General features: G+C 39.3%; 1 protein-coding gene and 1 long non-coding RNA gene across 2 annotated transcripts; both read right to left on the reverse strand.

Moving 5' to 3' along the window:
* Positions 1–8,042: 8,042 nt before the first annotated feature.
* Positions 8,043–10,119, reverse strand: LOC311087822 (uncharacterized protein; the record flags this gene model as incomplete). Its single annotated transcript, XM_084121293.1, has 4 exons — positions 9,378–10,119; positions 8,992–9,135; positions 8,584–8,799; positions 8,043–8,155 (listed from the first exon to the last, which is right to left on the reverse strand). Exons 1-4 carry the CDS (start codon positions 9,553–9,555, stop codon positions 8,043–8,045), a joined length of 651 nt encoding a protein of 216 aa, XP_083977419.1. The 5' UTR covers positions 9,556–10,119.
* Positions 10,120–12,717: 2,598 nt separating this feature from the next.
* On the reverse strand, positions 12,718–20,144 carry LOC311088884. Its single transcript, XR_014607573.1, has 7 exons — positions 19,730–20,144; positions 18,626–18,757; positions 16,847–16,931; positions 15,934–16,125; positions 15,755–15,823; positions 14,267–14,368; positions 12,718–12,806 (listed from the first exon to the last, which is right to left on the reverse strand). It is a non-coding gene; the product is annotated as an uncharacterized lncRNA (long non-coding RNA).
* Positions 20,145–21,031: the final 887 nt, after the last annotated feature.

Genomic DNA, 21,031 nt, shown 5'->3' on the forward strand with positions numbered 1-21,031 from the left:
TTGTCAGAACATATCAGGACAAACACTTGCCAAACTGGTGAACATTTCACAAATCTGAAGTAGAACATTCAAACATTTGTCATTTTTCCTTAACAAAATAAATATCTTTATTGGACAATTAATTTCTTAGTTTCTGCATGTGCTAATTTTTATTTGGTAAAATGTAATATTCTGACTGTTTGAGTTTTATTAAACTTAACCATTGGTCATCCAGTATCATGCATTTAGATCATGATAACCTCACTATCATGACAAAATGTAATGTTATGGTTTCTATGGTATTTGTATGAAAAACAGTAGCCTAAATACATTAAATACAAATGACCAATTTGAATCGAGTATTTAAGAAGCAAGTAACCTTAAACACCTTAAAGACTTAAGTAACTTGGATGAATTGGTCATTTGCAGCATTTAGCGTCAGATATTTCCTAATGTATTTTCACACAAGACACTTAAAAATTATTCTAGAAATGGCCATTGACTTACATTACATTACAACCTAAAATGCATAGTATACAGGGGATAGATATGCCCTAAAAACATAAAAAAAATGATTATAATGCATAATTACATATACATATTCAAAATTAATAATAAACAATGTGTTATTAAGCACTAAGATATATTTACTTTGTGATTTAATAATTTATGCATCGGGAAGCTACAGTTTGCTGAAAGGAATTTAAATCAATTATCAATGTAACAATTTCAGAAGTAACAAAGTAAAATCTGTCACACTCTGTACAGCTCCTCTAAACACATTATGTGATTTTATATATAAAACAAACCATTTTTGTACTTATAAGATATGCATAAAAGACACCAAAATTAAACAAAAACTAGTACTTTCATCGAAACAATTTTTAGGTTTAGTTTTAGGCTAGGAACTTTACAGTGGCACGCACTGCTTTATGCAGTGAACCCGGAGCGGGTCACTTTCTTCTTTCCAGTAAGTGTGGAGCAGGAAATGTAAAACGGAGTGGAGCTGTCGAGTGATTGCTGAATGCTTTGAATGAGGAGAAGAAATTGTTGTTGAACCAATCCCTTCTGCTATGATCCAGTTTGTCATATTAAAAAAAGGGGAAAAAAGATGGTTTACACACAAGATAGCAACAAATAGTTATTAATAGCGTTATTAATAATGAAAATATTCAACAGTTGTTAAGCAGGTTGCGATAACAAATTTGGGGCTGCTGTACAAAAATGGCCCAAATATCTTAATGGTACCATATCTATTATAGTTGTAATCTGTGCTCATAAAATATAAGTGACGTACCATCTACTGACAAAAGAAGTTGAGCTTCTCCTCACAGTCTCTCTGTGTCCAGACCCTTGTTTGCTTATCCAGGGCTCCACAACGAAGGTTTCTGGCAGGACACTGTGGCGGTCCCGTCTGAGACCAGGCCGTAAAGTCAAGATCATCTCCACTGACCCAGAACCACTCTCCTGCTAGAAAGCGCAAACCAGTCCACACATATCCAGTTTCATCCTGTGGGATTTGTCCTAAAGCAGAATTCATCCTGTTCATTGAGCTCAGACTCGCCAGATCATTATAATGTTTTCTGCAGTATTCCAGAGCTCCTTCCCAGCTCTCTTTCTGCCGCACCAGAACAATCTCTGATATGTCCTCACAGAAGAATTTGTGTTCAGCATAGCAGTTTTCATCATGCAGCTTCTTAGTACTGTTGTGTAAAAAAGCACAGTATTGGTTCACACCTGGCAGATTCAAACTATCCAAGTTAATTTGTGTTGCATATTCACGTCCGGTCCACTTCCAGTATCCAAACAATTTGTGGAGACCAACCCAGGCATCAGAAGTTTGACCAAATGCATCTTCCAAAAATTGCTGCTCCTCGCTCTCACTGGTGAAGCTGGACAGGCCACGAAAGAGAGTTCTGCAGTGATGTAGTGCAGAAAACCAGTTCTTATCCTCATTCACGAAGAAATGTTGTTTAATGAGCCCGGAGGAGAGTCCGTAGAGCTCCAGGATTAGGAGCACAGTGAGTGTCGTCTTCATCTTCATCCAGTGAAGAGGTTTTGTGATTTGTCAATGATCAGTTGAGGTGGAGGACAGAATTGTGCATGATGACACTGACTCTCTTTTACTTAAGTTGACATACAGCCAATGACAAAAGAGTGTGAGGGTGTGACCAATCACAGCACACCTTTACAGTCAGAACAAACAAATCAGCTGCATTTAACCAATCAAATAAACCTCCCCTAGTGAAAAAATATATATACTAAAACGTATTTGAAATACATTTATTTTATGATAAGTATACTACAAATACATTTACATATTTATGTACTTAATATAAATACCCTGCAATTGTTTGGTAAATTGGTATACTTAAAGTCTGCTAAATTGGAACAACTAATGCTGTACTTTATACTCTAATAATCCAGAAATAGTGCTGAGGTCCAACTAAAGCTATACTTAAGTATATTTGATTGTGCTAAAGTGGAACTATTGCAAGTATACTTTAGGTACATTTAAATATCTTGCATTTAAAGACTGCCCTTGTGAAAAAGAACTTAATTGTATTGAAAGTGTAATTGTATTTAAAAAACTGCACTTGCAGATAATATAATATAATTAAAATATAATTAAAATTAAAGTCTACTTAAGTGTGCTTAAAGAGACAACACTTTAATATTAATATTTCTAAACACACTTAAATGCACTTTTTAAAAATACACTTTGTAATAATGTCTAATTAAGTTTTACTTACCCAGGTGAAAAAAAAGATCACTAAAATACATTTTATTTAAGTGCACTTAGTACACTTCCATAATGTACTTAAAGTGCTCTATTTTCGCACACTTATTTTGTACTTAATATACTAAAAGCTTATCTTTAATACTTCTTAAGATAAACTTAAGATCATCTTAGTGTACTCAACTGTGCCATTTTGAGACACACTGAAGATGAACTAAAGTGTATTTTTAATATACTATTTCAGCTTTTAAAAAAATGTATTTTGTTACCACTTTTAGTAAAACTGAAACCATCTTTAATGCATTTTAAATACAATAATAAATTATTTAAAATATAATAATAATATATAATAAATATATACAAATTATACTTATGTAATAATAGGTTAAAAAAGTGCACTAAAATAAATTTTATTAAAGTACACTTCCATAATGTACTTAAAGTGCTCCATTTCGCACACTAATTTTGTACTTAATATACTAAAAGTTTTTCTTTAGTACTTTTTTAAGATTTTAGTGTACTCAACTGTGCTATTTTTAGACACACTGAAGATTAACTAAAATATGCTTTTAACATACTATATCAGCTTTAATTTTTTTTTTTTTTGTTACCCCTTTTAGTACAATTGAACCCATCTTTAATGCATTTTTAAATACACTTATAAATTATTTAAAATATAATAATATATAATATATACAAATCATATTTATGTATTGCTCACATATTTTTTATATAGTAAATAATTTAATTTAAATATATTTTAACTATGCTAACAGTACCTTTATAAAACATAATTAAATATGTTAATGGTGTATTTTAAAAGTAGTCAAGTACACTATTACTGTGTTATCAGTAACATTTTCTGCCTCATTTATGCTCAAATTATGAAAATAATATATTTTAATGTATTACAAATACAGTGGAAAAATTATCATTCAGTAAAACACACAGTAAAAAATATTTGGTACTATATGGTTATCCGGACCACACGTGACCACAACCGCTTTTGGTTGGTCGTAACCCCAGTGATGGGTAGGTTTAGGGGCAGGGTTGGGGTAGGTCATCACATGTGGTCCGGATAACCGTATAGTACCAAATATTTGTATAAAACACACACACACACACACACACACACACACACACACACACACACACATACCTACTTAACCACAATGTGAGGACGTATGACTGGGAACCCTACCTTTAGGGACACCCCTTTCTGAAGGGTCTAGAGACAAAAGAAAGATATGACTGCACTTCTGGAGAAGCTGTCATCACAATTATCACTTGATTTTATCAATAAAAGCCTTCCTTAAAGACCTGACATTTTGCCTTCACTTTAGGGACAGTATTTTTTATGTCCATTTTGGGGACATTAAACACAAACTCTGATGAAGTCATACTTTGAGGACCATGGTGATACACAAACTCTGATGAAGTCATACTTTGAGGACCATGGTGATACACATACTCTGGTTAAGGTATACTTTCAGGACATTGTTGAGATGTTATATATTATTTATCCTAAGAAGACAGAAGTAGAATATTACAATTCAAAGTTCCAATACTGGACAGTGAAATCAAGCTAGTGCAGAGATACAGGTGTGAGAGAGTAAACTGGGTTTCTTCTTTTCTGCAAGATCACTGTAAATGGGTAGCCTACATTTTTTGTCTGATTTGTAGCTTGAGATCAAGTGCCTTTGGCTGCTCAGTTGGGGAATGACAATTAACATTCAGAAATATTATTGATTTGACTGATTGACTATCAGAAGCAAAAGATGAACAGAATTGAGCTGAATAATAACACTATTGTCTTTAATTTCAACTGTAAAACAGCTCTACATTATTCATTTCATAATTGTTGACATTTGCAAGTTATTTTATGTCTGTGAAGCTCCTTTGAAACCATCTGTATTGTATCATGCGCTATAGAAATAAAACGGACTTCACTTCATGGTAGAGAACCTTTCACTGACCACTGGCTGCATCCCTCTAGTTAATTTAGCATCGACTGTAAACTAATCATTATCACAAAAACATCTTAAGGAGTTTTCCTCATCAGAGTCATCTTTGGCTACACACTGGGGTTAAGACATTAGGCATGTTCTTCTGTAAAGTGTAGTAATTGTCAAAAAAAACTCTATACAAATAAAAATAGTGATACACACTCTCCGATTAAATGACTCTTTGGGGACTCGAGTGACACACACACTCCGATTAAATGACTCTTTGGGGACTCTAGTGACACACACACTCCGATTAAATGACCCTTTGGGGACTCTAGTGACACACACACACTCCGATTAAATGACCCTTTGGGGACTCGAAGTGACACACACACTCCGATTAAATGACTCTTTGGGGACTCTAGTGACACACACACACTCCGATTAAATGACCCTTTGGGGACTCGAGTGACACACACACTCCGATTAAATTACCCTTTGGGGACTCTAGTGACACACACACTCCGATTAAATGACCCTTTGGGGACTCGAGTGACACGCACACTCCGATTAAATGACTCTTTGGGGACTCTAGTGACACACACACACTCCGATTAAATGACCCTTTGGGGACTCTAGTGACACACACACTCCGATTAAATGACCCTTTGGGGACTCGAGTGACACACACACTTCGATTAAATGACTCTTTGGGGACTTAAGTGACACACACACTCCGATTAAATGACTCTTTGGGGACTTAAGTGACACACACACTCCGATTAAACGACCCTTTGGGGACTCTAGTGACACACACACACTCCGATTAAATGACCCTTTGGGGACTCTAGTGACACACACACACTCATATTAAACGACTCTTTGGGGACTAGAGAGACACACACACTCCGATTAAATGACTCTTTGGGGACTCTAGTGACACACACTCTGATTAAATGACTCTTTGGGGACTCTAGTGACACACACACACACTCCGATTAAATGACTTTTTGGGGACTCTAGTGACACACACACTCCGATTAAATGACTCTTTGGGGACTCAAGTGACACACACACACTCCGACTGAATGACTCTTTGGGGACTCGAGACACACACAAACTCCGATTAAATGACTCTTTGGGGACTCAAGTGACACACACACACACTCCAATTGAACGACTCTTTGGGGACTCTAGTGACACACACTCCGATTAAATGACTCTTTAATATTAACAGTCTTGGACACATTGTGTTGAAAGTGCACATTGCAGTTAATGACAGAACTTCAAATTATTATTTTTTTTAAAAGAACAACAATGAAAAATCAATTAACTTGGAGGTGGGAATGATTCTCAGTGCCCAACTATCCTCTGTACTTCCTCCATCCACCCTTCTTCAAAATCTCTCTACTTCCTCCTTTACATTCTCTCCTCCCTCTTTAACTCTACTCCTCCCTCTTTAACTCTACTCATCCCTCTTTAACTCTACTCATCCCTCTTTTTACCCGCTTTACTCCTTTTCATCCTCTTTAACTCTACTCCTTCTCTTCATCCTCTTTAACTCTACTCCTTCTCTTCATCCTCTTTAACTCTACTCCTCCCTCTTTAACTCTACTCCTCCCTCTTTAACTCTACTCCTCCCTCTTTAACTCTACTCCTCCCTCTTTTTACCCACTTTACTCCTTTTCATCCTCTTTAACTCTACTCCTCCCTCTTTTTACCCTCTTTACTCCTCCCTCTTTTCATCCTCTTTAACTCTACTCCTCCCTCTTTTTACCCTCTTTACTCCTTCTCTTCATCCTCTAACTACTCCTCACTCTTTTTACCCGCTTTACTCCTCCCTCTCTTTATCCTCTTTAACTCTACTCCTCCATCTTTTTACCCTCTTTACTACTCCCTCTTTTCATCCTCTTTACTCCTCCTCTTCATCCTCTAACTCTACTCCTCACTCTTTTTACCCGCTTTACTCCTCCCTCTTTTCATCCTCTTTACATTTACTCCCTCTATTCATCCCTTATATTAGGTGTGCTGGACATGGGCTGTGGCTGGATGTAACCGATTGGTGAGAGTTGCCGTGTGCAGACGAGAGAATGTGATGTCAGACACTTTCTGCTTCCCGTAGTGACGCTCAGGCTAAGTTTGCATACTTTACCACAGCTGAAGTGGAATAAACGCATTATTTTCCAGATACAGATATTTCAGAGACATTTTCATTCAATACATGCACTACTGTTTGTACAAGAATAAAGTTCAAAATAAGCCTAAATACCAGTGAAGTGGGGTCTACATTGTTTTATTTTGATAAACATTTATCGCAACTACATGAAAAGAGCTTTTACTGTTATAAAGAACAGATTTGTGATCCTTAGTGGAACTGAAGGTGTGAGAAGAAACATGAAACGCACGTGATCGTTGTCAAGCGGTGTACTCTGCCAATCGTGGATTAGCTGTGTCATCATCAGAGCTCGTGAGTCGCTCTAGAGAATCTGCTCTGGCTGAGTCCTCCTGCTCTCCAATCACTCTCATTGTACTCTGATGCCTTATGGCACAGTCACGGGCGTCGCTGTCTGAAGTCGGACACAAGTTCTAACCATCAAGCACTGCTCAAGTTAGCCGCTGATCGTTCTGTGCAGCGCTGCATGAAGTCCAACAAGCCTAATGTAAAGGGGACGTAAAGATGGAGGAGAGAATGTAAAGGGGACGTAAAGAGGGAGGAGAGAATGTTAAGGGGACGTAAAGAGGGAGGAGAGAATATAAAGGGGACATAAAGAGGGAGGAGAGAATGTAAAGGGGACGTAAAGAGGGAGGAGAAAATGTAAAGGGGACGTAAAGAGGGAGGAGAAAATGTAAAGGGGAATGTAAAGAGGGAGGAGAGAATGTAAAGAGGGAGGGGAGAATGTAAAGAGGATGTAAAGGGGAGGAGATAATGTAAAAGGAGAGGAGAGAATGTAAAGGGGATGTTAAGAGAGAGGAGAGAATTTAAAGGGGATGTAAAGAGGGAGGAGAGAATGTAAAGGGGACGTAAAGAGGGAGGAGAGAATGTAAAGGGGATGTTAAGAGGGAGGAGAGAATGTAAAGGGGATGTTAAGAGGGAGGAGAGAATGTAAAGGGGACGTAAAGAGGGAGGAGAAAATGTAAAGGGGACGTAAAGAGGGAGGAGAGAATGTAAAGGGATGTAAAGAGGGAGGAGAATGTAAAGGGGATGAAAAGAGGGAGGAGAGAATGTAAAGGGATGTAAAGAGGGAGGAGAGCATTAGGCTTGTTGGACTTCATGCAGCGCTGCGCAGACCGATCAGCGGCTGACTTGAGCAGTGCATGCCGGTTAGAACTTGTGTCCGACTTCAGACAGCGAAGCCCCGTGACTGTGACGTATGGTATCAGAGTACGGCGAGAGCGATTGGAGAGCAGGAGGACTCAGCCAGCGCAGCTTCTCCAGAGCGACTCATGAGCTCTGATGACGACACAACTGATCCACGATTGGCCGAATCCACTGCAACACAATGATTAAGAGTTAATTCTCACACCTTTAGTTCCACTAATGCTCACAAATCTGTTTTTATAACAGTGAAATCCCCTTTCATGTAGTCACGCTGTTATATTGTCATGTTTATCCAAATAAAACTGATACAATGTAGACCCCACTTCATCGGTATTTAGGCTTATGTTGAACTTTATTCTTGTACAAACAGATGCTGTATTAAGCAGTACATGTATTGCATGAAAATGTCTCTGAAATATCTGTGTATTTGGCAAATAATGCATTTATTTCACTTCAGCTGTGGTAAAGTATGCAAACACAGCGTGAGCGTCTCTCAATTTTAATTTCTATACCTTTATCCTTATTTCTTTTAATTTAGCTCCATTTCTTACAAAAAGAGTATAATGTGCAAAGTGTTAAAAGTGTTTGTGCCTCCCTACAAACCACCCTTTCTTTAAGAGTCGTGATCCTGTTCCGCACATAATTTTTCACACCAGTCCATGTTCGCTGCTTCAAAGCTTCTGGCTCTGCGTGAATGCATCTTTCACAGTCTTGCTTACCAGGAACTTTGTATGTCTTGATGAACTTCATCATGTGTCTCTCTACTGCTTTTACCTCACTGTCCTCCCATTTCTTTTTTGGAGCGTTTGAAGAACCTATGAAATAGTTAAAAACAAGTAAATACTCATTACACATTCTCATTACAACTAAATTGGTGAGTAAAGACCAAATCAAGACTAATGTGTCCTAATGTGTATATTTTTTTCATTTGGCTGGATATTGCTGCATGGAGCTGATTCATGTTTATTTGATTATTGTTGTTTGTGTAGTTTAGAGATTTTTCTTACCTTGATCCTCCCATGAAACAGATTGATCAGATTGAACAAGTTGATCAGTCTCTGCTGGTGCTGTTTTCTGAGATAGGTCACTGTAATCCTCCTCATCACTTGACATGGAATCACCTTGGGCCTCAAGTTGCTCTAAATAATTCACTGACAAAAAAATTTACACTTTATTGCTTATACTTACCATCTGTGACATGATTATATATGTTACCGGCAAAGTGTGAAATCCCGTTATTGTATAGAATGCCTGATGGTTACCTAAGTTACCTACCTACATTACCTAGGGCATTCTATAGAATTCCGGATTACACACTTTGCCGGTAACATATACATTGTTTTGCAAATATGTAAAGAACAGATACACACAGACAGTCCAAGTATACTCGTACCATTTGGGTCAATTTCAATGTCATCAAGTTTCTTTCCTTTGTAGTCAGACAGTGTTCCTTTCTCCATGGCCATTAGCAGCTGGGAGAGCACTTGTTCAACAGGATGGGGTCTGATGTGACCAAACATACCAAAAATCAGCTCAGATGAATCGGATGGTAGTTCTTCTGGACATGACATTGTCAAAAGTGCTTTGATACATCCAACATCTCCCAACGAGGCAGGTAGTTCATCTGATCAATTTATGACTGTACCATCACCAAAAAAGATGAAATGCCAATCTAAAGAGACAAACACCTTGTCTGGTGATAAGACTTTTATTCAGTCAATGCCATCACCAAAGACGGAACTCCGCAAGGCGTACAAGAAGCAGTATTGCCTTAATTGCTCTAAGCCATATTCAAAAATGGCAAGACACCTTGAATTTGTCCATCGCAACGAAGTGGGGGTTGTAAAGGCAATAGCATTTCCAAAACATTCCAAAGAAAGACGAGTACAGTTGAACCTCCTTTGAAAAAGGGGCAACTTTGCCCACAACACAGATGTGGTGAGACAAGGACATGGGGAGATGATTGCCTACTACCGTTCAAAAAATAGACAAAGAGCCAAAGAATTTATTCACTGCATTTACTGCCAAGGGCCTTATAACAAGCGTAGCCTTTGGAAACATATCAAAAACTGTCCTCTGAAACCTAAAGATGATGATGCCCAGGGCAGGAAAAGAGTTCGACCTCTGTGTGCTCTAAACACACCAGTCGGCTTAGAAGTGAGCAAAGGTTTCAAGAAAATAGTGTCCTTTATGAACTATGATGAAGTTTCGCGTGTAGTTCATACTGACAGATGCATCTTTCCTTTGTAGTCAGACAGTGTTCCTTTCTCCATGGCCATTAGGACTTTACTCATTTTTGCCAGCTGCAGTGTTCCCTCTGCGATGGACAAACTCAAGGTGTCTGGCCATTTTTGACCATGTCATGTCCAGAAGAACTACCATCCGATTCATCTGAGCTGATTTTTGGTATGTTTGGTCAACATCGCTGTAGTCTGTGTCACAGACGGTACTTCCTGAATACTGAATGAGAGAATATAACACTTACTCAAGGCAGTGGTTCCTGTAACATTATGTTTCATCGCATTGTGGATACTGGCAAGCAAAGTCATAATTATGCCAAAAAAATTGAGCATATAAAGTATCACATGGCAAGTCACATACCTGTCTTTTTCTTGATGGCCTTAAAGAGGATATCTGGAAGAGGAGAAATACAAACAAATATAAATAATATATAATTTCATATAATCTATTGTTAGTTCTACAAGTGCAATACAGCCAGACCATCCCAATAATTAAGCAAATTAATCTACCCACCTCCCTTAATGAGAGTGTCTCAGACATCTGCGATTTTGAATCACAGATAAGAGTGAAGATAAGGGTGGAGCAAGAGAAGATGATGATGATGATGATGAAGGCTGCGCATAGGAAGGCAATGAAGGCTGCCCAGGCGAGGATGATGAAGATGAAGGCTGCCCAGGCGAGGATGATGAAGATGAAGGCTGCCCAGGCGAGGATGAGGATGATGAAGAGGAAGGCTGCCCAGGCGAGGATGATGAAGATGAAGGCTGCCCAGGCGAGGATGAGGATGATGAAGATGAAGGCTGCTCAGGCAAGGATGATGAAGATGAAGCCTGCCCAGGCGAGGATGATGAAGGCTGCCCAGGCGAGGATGAGGATGATGAAGAGGAAGGCTGCCCAGGCGAGGATGATGAAGATGAAGGCTGCCCAGGCGAGGATGAGGATGATGAAGATGAAGGCTGCCCAGGCGAGGATGATGAAGGCTGCCTAGGCGAGGATGATGAAGGCTGCCTAGGCGAGGATGAGGATGATGAAGGCTGCCTAGGCAAAGATGAGGACGATGAAGATGAAGGCTGCCCACGCGAGGATGATGAAGATGAAGCCTGCCCAGGCGAGGATGATGAAGGCTGCCCAGGCGAGGATGAGGATGATGAAGAGGAAGGCTGCCTAGGCGAGGATGATGAAGATGAAGGCTGCCCAGGCGAGGATGATGAAGGCTGCCTAGGCGAGGATGAGGATGATGAAGGCTGCCCAGGCGAGGATGATGAAGGCTGCCCAGGCGAGGATGAGGATGATGAAGGCTGCCTAGGCGAGGATGAGGATGATGAAGGCTGCCTAGGCGAGGATGAGGATGATGAAGATGAAGGCTGCCTAGGCGAGGATGAGGATGATGAAGGCTGCCCAGGCGAGGATGATGAAGGCTGCCTAGGCGAGGATGAGGATGATGAAGGCTGCCCAGGCGAGGATGATGAAGGCTGCCCAGGCGAGGATGACGAAGGCTGCCCAGGCGAGGATGATGATGATGATGAAGGCTGCCCAGACGAGGATGATGATGATGAAGGCTGCCCAGGCGAGGATGAGGATGATGAAGGCTGCCCAGGCGAGGATGAGGATGATGAAGGCTGCCCAGGCGAGGATGATGAAGATGAAGGCTGCCTAGGCGAGGATGAGGATGATGAAGATGAAGGCTGCCTAGGCGAGGATGAGGATGATGAAGGCTGCCCAGGCGAGGATGATGAAGGCTGCCTAGGCGAGGATGAGGATGATGAAGGCTGCCCAGGCGAGGATGAGGATGATGAAGGCTGCCCAGGCGAGGATGAGGATGATGAAGGCTGCCCAGGCGAGGATGATGAAGGCTGCCCAGGCGAGGATGATGAAGGCTGCCCAGGCGAAGATGATGAAGGCTGCCCAGGCGAGGATGATGAAGGCTGCCCAGGCGAAGATGATGAAGGCTGCCCAGGCGAGGATGAGGATGATGAAGGCTGCCCAGGCGAGGATGAGGATGATGAAGGCTGCCCAGGCGAGGATGATGAAGGCTGCCCAGGCGAGGATGATGAAGGCTGCCCAGGCGAAGATGATGAAGGCTGCCCAGGCGAGGATGATGAAGGCTGCCCAGGCGAAGATGATGAAGGCTGCCCAGGCGAGGATGAAGGTGGCATGGGTGGCGCAGGAGCTGGTGACGGTGATGAGGACAGGGCAGGAGAGCATGAGGTTGATGAGGCCATTATAGAGGTGGACAAAGCACAGGGTGCCGATGAAGAGGGTGCATCAGATGTGGATGCGACTGAGGATGACTGTGACAGCTTGAAATATAATTTGAATAAAAATATAAGGTCTAAAAGCAAAAGGACTAAGCAAACTGTTAATTAATAAAATAAATGAATAATAAAATAATTAACCGTTAATTGACTGAGGCGTTGATCACAGAATAGTGTGATTATGTTCACATATTACTCACCAAACAAACTTTTTGTGATTTCTGTTTAGCAATCTTGTGTTCCTTTTCAATTTCTGCTCTGTTAAAACGTTCATAGCAATCTTCATGATGTTGTCTTAATTTTGCCAATCTTGATTGAAACCGCTTCTGCAGATATATAAAGAGGTATTTAGCTTAAACAAGAATAAAATGTACATTAGCAATTTTGAAAACTGTGGCACCCATTTCAGACAAGAACAAACACACTGTAGGAGTGAACAAAAAATGTTTTGCACATTTCAAAGCAAAGATCATTAATAAAATAAAAACTCTAAACAAACATTTATACAAACTTTACATACAAATTGTGACAATAGTCACATTAATAGTTACATTGGTTCAGAGTCAGACATTTAAACTCTGAACCAATAACTATACTTAACTAGCAGAGGTTGGTAGTAAGGCGCTACATTTACTCCATACCATCTAAGTCATTTTTAGTTTGTTTGTTTTAATTGTGGGTACATTTTACATAAGTGTGGGTACATAAGTACATTTCTAATGGCAATACAATTTTGTATCATTTGAAGCATTTATACACTAGTGACGGGTCGTCATGAACGAATCTTTAATATGACTCGGGACTACCGTGTTGTCTCAGAGAGTGATTCGTTCATTTTGCGCTGACCGCACATGCCCAACATCCCATGGGTTCTGTACTGGAAACAGAAATGATTAGTTCATCTCTCGAGACTTCGGGTCCAAGTCTTTCGTTCTTCCGGTCAGTCCCACAGAGGCTATGCTGTCAGTACCGGAAAGATAAATGATTAGTTCACCTATCAAGTCCACGAAAACTCAAAAGATGAACTAATCAATTCTGTATCCGGTAGCGACTGCATAGCTCAGCCTATATGGGGCTGTCACGTGATGCACGAATGACTTGAACCCAAAGTCGATAGACTCGAAACGTGAACTAATCAATACTGTATCTGGTACTACAGACTGCAAAGCTCAGTTTATGAGGATCACGGGATGATCGAACGGCTTAGATCGGGAGGTGAGGTAAACTAACAGAATGCATAGCCTGAAGACCCAAATAAATAAATTAACTGTTTCTCATAATATGGCCTTTTTCTTGCATTGTAATTTTTTTCTTATTCTAAATGCGATCAACATTTGATGTGTTTGGGGAATTTGGCTAACATGTAACATTTTAAATACATTCTGCTGAAATGAACGAAATAACTCGAAAAAAGATTTGTTCATTTTGATGAACGAGATTTAAAGATCTGAGTCAGTAAAATGATCCGAACTTCCCACTACTATTACACACGTGTGCTGGATGAAGTGGATATGCACCTACAATCAACTAAAACCAAACCTTTAAAAGCATCCTATGGTTTGCCAGCGATAAAGATCTTTTCGAGTTGAACACCTGAGCGCCAGCTGTTAGTGGTTGCCTGTGTTGCGTGTTCATTATTTTGGGGGCCGAGCAATGAAGGGAGGGGTGTGTCTGTTTGGGTGTCGATTTCAAATATCAATAGTGTTTCTCAGAAATCACTCACTGCACTTTCAACTAGCTGGCAGTAAACATCAGTAGATAGTTGCTGCATGTATGAGATGGTTACCGTTTTATTCATTGATGTTATTGCTTTGCCTGACTGCTTATATGGACCATTGCTGTTCACCTTGTCCAATTCAGGAGAAGAAACAGAAGCTGAACAATGGGGCTGGATGTCAGAAAAGAAACCCAGGGCTCCAGACTGCGACCAAATGGTCGCATTTTGCGACCAAAATTTGAGTGTGTGCGACTGAATTTTACATCCAGTCGCACATGTGCGACCAGTAAATTTCATCTCGTATAGTGTGATAGTGGGCGACAACCTACGTCGCGTACGATGCTTTACGACATCACGACAAAAAGACTAGCATGTTTAATTTTTTAACGGTCCTCCATGACGGGTTCCGTCAAGAGTGAAGTGTGTGTGTGCGCGCGCGCGCGCGCGCGAGTGAGTGAGTGAGCGAGCGAGCGAGAGTGAGTGAGAGAGTGTGTGCGCGAGTGAGTGTGTGTGTGTGTGTGTGTGTGTGTGTGTGTGAGTGAGTGAGAGCACATAAACATGGCTGTGTGTGTGTGTGTGAGTGAGTGCGTGTGTACATGTGCGAGTGCATGTGTGTGTGAGACGGCTCGCAAATGACTGGTCGTAAAGCAACGTGTAGTCTGACAATGTTTCTTGTCCAGGACATGACAAGATTTTTAGGAGTCAAAATCGTGTAATCTGACACAGTGACTATCGTAACATACAAAAAAATTGTGTAATCTGAACCAGGCATAGCTATAACTATGGTATACTGTGGTTATAAAAATAGCCTACACATCTTTTTCCAGCACTTCAAAACTATATCATATTTAAATGTTATTTTTAATGTGTTGACCAAAACATTTTTGTTCATCCTTTTAAAGATTGTCTCTATTTATAAAACTGAAAGTTTTTAGAAGTAGGAAAACACTTATTTTTTTTAAAAAAAAGAAAGACTAAATTACCATTGTAAACATGGCTGCTGAGAGAGCTTATTGGCTATTTTCACTCCCTAATATCTATTTTGTCACTCATTTTGCTTTTGAATTAATATTAAGACATTATGAATGATAATAATTAAAGTTAACTTTATCTATACACCTCAAATTAAGCTCAGTGCTTTGTCATCCCACAGTGCTACCAAACACTTTCTGTAGAACTTAGTGCCGCTGCCCTCAGATGTTAGTCTGGAGCCCTGTGATAAAACTGCACCATAATTTCTGTACGCTAAGTCTATTTATTATCAAAGCATTTGTCTGTAATAGTTATTTAGGGGGAAATGTGAAGGTGTGCCCCTAAATTTTCTGCTTGCGCTCCTAAAATTTTAAGTCAGGGGCTACAGCGCTCCTAATAAAAAAAGTTAGTCTGGAGCCCTGAAACCAGTGAATATCAAAATCAGAATATTTGTAAAGGACAGAAAAACTTGTTCATGTTCATTCCTCTAGCTGTCCTACACGTTATCTATCATTTCTTTCACACACAACTCTACGCTGAAAGAGTCAATAATATAATGATACAGATGTTTTAAAGTGGACTTACCGATTTCTGCAGACCCAAACTGCTGGCTGGCTTTTTATCAGTGGATTCTGCTGATGCTTTATTCAAAGGCTTGAGAAATATGAGACCACAATCACATGGTAACTAATCAGAATGAGAGTTAAGATTATGAGATTTGTGAGAATTACTGATTAATCTCTTTAGCATTTTCTTGATAGTACCTTGACTCGCCATGGCCAATCTGAGTCGCCATAATTGTAAGTGATTTCCTCCCCTGGTAGAATGTCTCGTACAGCAAAGAGACACAGGTGAGGTTTTCTGCTCACTTCAACGGTTCTCATTTTGCAAGTATTTCTGGTTTCATCATTTACATAAGTCTTCCCAAGGACGAGTCTTCTTTAGATGCATCCATGCTATAAAGACATAAAATGACCACTCAATACTAGCTAGACATGTACAGTTAACACAGCTCTATGAACTCATCTGAGTGTGTCAGGTGAAGGAGACATACAGAATCTGCAGAGAGCAGGGTCTGAGAACCACTGATCTATATGATATATGAGATTAAATGGCGCACTGCAACATCCTCTCAGCTCTCAGATAAAGGCATCTAAAATTAATCATTTTGTTCTCTTTAGGGAATACAGGGAAAACAAATTTAGATGACTCAAGGAAACTTCACTCAGTACTCTTAATGTCAGTTCATGTTGAATTTTAATTATTAGGGTGTGTTCACACCTGGCATGTTTGTTTAGACTGTTAGTGTGGTTAATTTGAATAAGTGTGAACACTGCCATCTGAAACCTGGTGCCACCAAACAAGAGGATCCAGATGCTGAATAAATAGGTCTCAGTTGGCTTCCAAACGAACTCTGGTGCGGTTCGAATGAAAAAAGAATGTAACATGGACCCAGAGACATGTAAACGAACCAAAAACAGGAAGATGTGACCCTAAAAAGGACAGACTGGTCAAGCATAACAGGTTTGACAATAGAAATGCCAATCTGAACACTAAGCGGACCCGGACCAAACGAACCAAGCGAACAGAACTCCAGGTATGAACACATCCTAAGTATTTTACAGTTCCAGATATTTTAGCATCCTTACTACATCAATCCACCAGTTCTGTACTCACCACCAATTTTTGCCATGCCACTGAAAATCAAACAGGAACGTGTTCTCAGCTTCAGTGTAGTGTTCAGTTCGGTCGGAAGAAAGCTCTAAAGAGGAGAAATACATTAGCTGCAGTTTCTTTAATGTCAACTATTATTTTATTACTAAAAGTTCTCTACCATATGACGTACATTATACGATGTGAAAGGGAAATTACTTAAGGAAAATAGTCAATAGTCAGGCTAATCTCAAAGCATGATTTGCTTTTTATACTTTACATTATACTTTTAAGTCTTAAAATTATACAGTTAAAATTACATACATTTTCTTACACAAACCTATTTTTGCAGGCCAACCCGGTAGTAGTTGAACATCCCCTGGTTTCCTCCACAAAAACCCACTGGGATTTGCAGAAAATAAGCTAAAGTTAATCTATAAACTACACCACGGTTGACCAACTTCAACTTCTTTACGATGAAGCTTCAACAACTGTGTTGCATTATTTTAAAAGACAATTCTGTTTGTTTATTATTTGCACCTCTTTCAGGTAGTTTTTCTTTGTGGTATATGGATGTTTTATGTGGCTTCTATAGTTTAGATAAAAGTATAGAGTTTTTTTTTTGTTGTTGTTGATAAATGTGCCTCCAGGAACTCTAAAGCTTTAAAATCCATCTCCCTGTGTAATATTTATAATGTTTCTGCATTATTATAATGCATGTTTGACTGATTGTGTGATGTATACATCCCTACATCTACCTAGAATAGTTTGCAAGAGTGCGATTATAAACACAACGAGGCTGTGAAAGTGACTAGATGAGTTAATCTGTTCAGCTGATGACGTTTAATGTCCCAGACAACCCGTCTCCCATTTAGACACTTGTTAACAACTGCCTTTTACCAGACAAGTAAAGGCTTTTAAAAAAAACACACAAGAGAGTATTACTATTTTATGTTGTGGAGTAAAGCGTGAAAATATCTTGATCTTGTGCTAACCATGGATCTTATTTCAGGAATTTAACCAAAACCCATTGATCATGTTTACATGCACACCGATACGCTGATAACAAAATAAAATCACCTTCTTGAAATAATCCATTATCCAGGTTTACATGCAAACCAATAACCACGTAAACCACTACTTTATAAGTAAATCAGGTTAATGACGTCAAAACCTAACCATTCGTTTATCTGACTGTGTATTTCATATGTCATGTCAGTTGTGATGTTAAATAAAGCCCAAGAGTATTCCAGAATTTCAGAGGAAAACTTCCAGACTCATATTCTCCTCTCATGCAGTATCGGGTGCAGGATTTTGACTGTACCACTTCTGAACGAGATGAGAATACTTTTAAGAGGTTCTTGGGTCAAGAAAACGCTCGCTCTGTCTGGATGTGCTTTAATCCAAAATAAGGACACTTTCCTGTCACACATCACACATGCTCCCTTCAATAAGCCACAGAACACAGAGGTTAATGTGTTTACATGCCGGGCAAATCTGCAAATAAGGGGCAAAAATCTATCTGTGTCGATTGGTTTATGCTTATGCTGTTTATGGTGACCTTAGTCTGCGTTTACATGACCACATGCACTGTCGGCTTATTATGCATAACTGGGTTCAGAATGTGCAAATAAACATTGACTTTGGGTTGATGGAACCAGAAATGCAAAAATGTAACTGGTTTTGTTTAACTTGTGAAACATGGATATTAGTTGGCCTAACAACCATATGACTCACCTCACATTAAATTCTCAGTTTTGTAGATTAACGTTATTACTAAACTGCTTAGTAATTTATACTTGCCTTTATATTTGCTGATGAACTGCTCTCGAAGCCCAGGCTTGTCGGTTTCACAGGTAATGTGATGCTCAGCGTCCTGCAGAGGTTTTTTACGCCTTTTATTTCCCAGCATGCTGAATTTCTTTCTTGAAATGACTGAAAAAAAATAAATAAATAAATATAAAGTGAATGAAATAAACAAGCATATTTTAAAAAATCTTGTTGATCTTACTGGAATTGTTCACCCAAAAACATACATAATTAACATACAGTTATATTAATTGTTGTTCCAATTGAACCTCATGTTGTTCCAAACCTGTGTTGTTTTTTTCTGTTAAACACTAAAGTATATCTTTATATTATATCAACAGAGCTCTATTCAATGACAGCACATGTGACCAGTCAACAACAGGCATATAGATAAAAAAGGCAATGTCAATGATGCCAAAAACCATTAGTTCTTGTGTGCCTTGTGACCACAATTGACATCAATCTACTGTATATTCATATTTGATTTAAGAGCGTATGGGAGATTTTCAGTCAGTAACCAGCTAGATTCATAGGGGCTATTTTTAATGTGCTTTTGGTCTGCTTTGGATTTGACACACACAATAAAAATACTATAAAGTGTCTATGTACTGGCATTGGGCAAAAAAGCTCTATAAAGATAAATAATAATAAGAACAGGCATATAATGTAATAAAAAATATTATATAAAATAAAAATTATCAAATAATAATGATATAAAAAAATTGAATTCATGATTTCATTATTTATACAAATTACTGTTGATAGTTGACAACACTTTTGAAAAAAAACAAAAAACAATGATATAGGCTAGTAGACTATCACTAACTCAGTTGTTTAGATTAATTTGCAGAATCTAAAGTACTATTATATAAAAAATAACAAAATTCTATTTACTGGCCATTGCCTACAAGTTGGCAATAAACTTTTTCTTTATTGCAGCAAATCATCATATTAGAAGCAAACTCAAATACAGTCGAGAAGTAAATAAAACCCTAAGGAAAAAATAATTAAACAACTAAAATAAACACATCTTACTAACTTTCATATTTCACAATGTATTTAGTTATCATGCATTTTGAGGACAAGTCTAGATCTCACCTTTAGCCTTTAATGCGTGCGTGGTGGGGGTTGTCGTCGTCTGTTTCGCGTCCCATTGTCACGTGTCTGCATTTCCCGGGAAAACACATCCACGGTCGCAGACTTGCGTAAATGACGTAATTACGTATTTGGATTTCACGTTGAAATTGTGACTACATTTATTTAACCTAATAGAAAATTATTTGATGGCAAGAATCTTTTTTTCCACAGTTTTAATCACAGTACTCTTTCTTCAAACTAAAAAAAAACAAAACAAAAAAACCTGTGGTGAAGTGAGTCTTTCCAGAGTGTCTTTTCCGGTCTTTTCTAGTGGACAGAGCACATGATCACTTTTAAACGAATCCACCCGCCTCGAACTAGGAACCACTGCGCATGTGCGTACAAGCACAGGTTTAAAAGAGCAAAAAATGCCTAAATGAGCAACCTAGATCTCTTGAACAGACATATTATTTTCTACTAATATCATTAATCAAAATAGTAAATTGATGTCTGCAAATATACAGCAGGGCTGATATGAGCTGGTATATCTCCAGTTCTGCACTTGTCTGTGTTGTTGTCATTTCATCAGTGTCCCACAACTACTTCAGAATTTATTTGAGTTAAGAAGGGGGAAGGAGTGTGGATTATTTCGAGGCTCAAAATTAAACTTTAACGTGTAATTTAACAGCATTATCTTTTTATGTATTTAATAAATGAATGGTATTTACATTAAAGGGCGGAGAAGCTGTTAGACAATGTAAAAGTGCTTTAAAAACGCATAGCCACAACAGATTGTCATCTTTTGAGCAGCACTGCTGATTACCTATCTCTCTGTCACTGGTCAGTCTGTTAGTTCATGCATCTCATCTCTTTCACTCTGCAGTCAGTCTCAGTGCTGTGGGGGAAGGGCGCGCACGCGATCAGTCTCAGTGCTGTGGGTGAAGGGCGCGCACGCGATCAGTCTCAGTGCTGTGGGGGAAGGGCGCGCACGCGATCAGTCTCAGTGCTGTGGGGGAAGGGCGCGCGCGCGATCAGAGTCAGTACTGTGGGGGAAGGGCGCGCGCGCGATCAGAGTCAGTGCTGTGGGGGAAGGGCGGCTGATCACAGTATGAGCAGATCTCAGTCAGTCTGACAGGCAGAGACAGAGCTAGGGTTAGGGTTAGGGTTAGGGTTAGTGTAGATCCAATGGCTTTTAAAATCAAAGTAAGAACAAAATACATCTGTAAACAAACATTTAAACGTGTCAGCTTGATTCATGATTCTTTTAAACACTTTTTTTCTTTTGTATTATGACTATATGTAACTGCTGTCTCTATCTCTCTC

The sequence above is a fragment of the Abramis brama genome (assembly GCF_963993115.1).
Source record: "Abramis brama genome assembly, chromosome: 8".
Lineage (NCBI taxonomy): Eukaryota > Metazoa > Chordata > Actinopteri > Cypriniformes > Leuciscidae > Abramis > Abramis brama.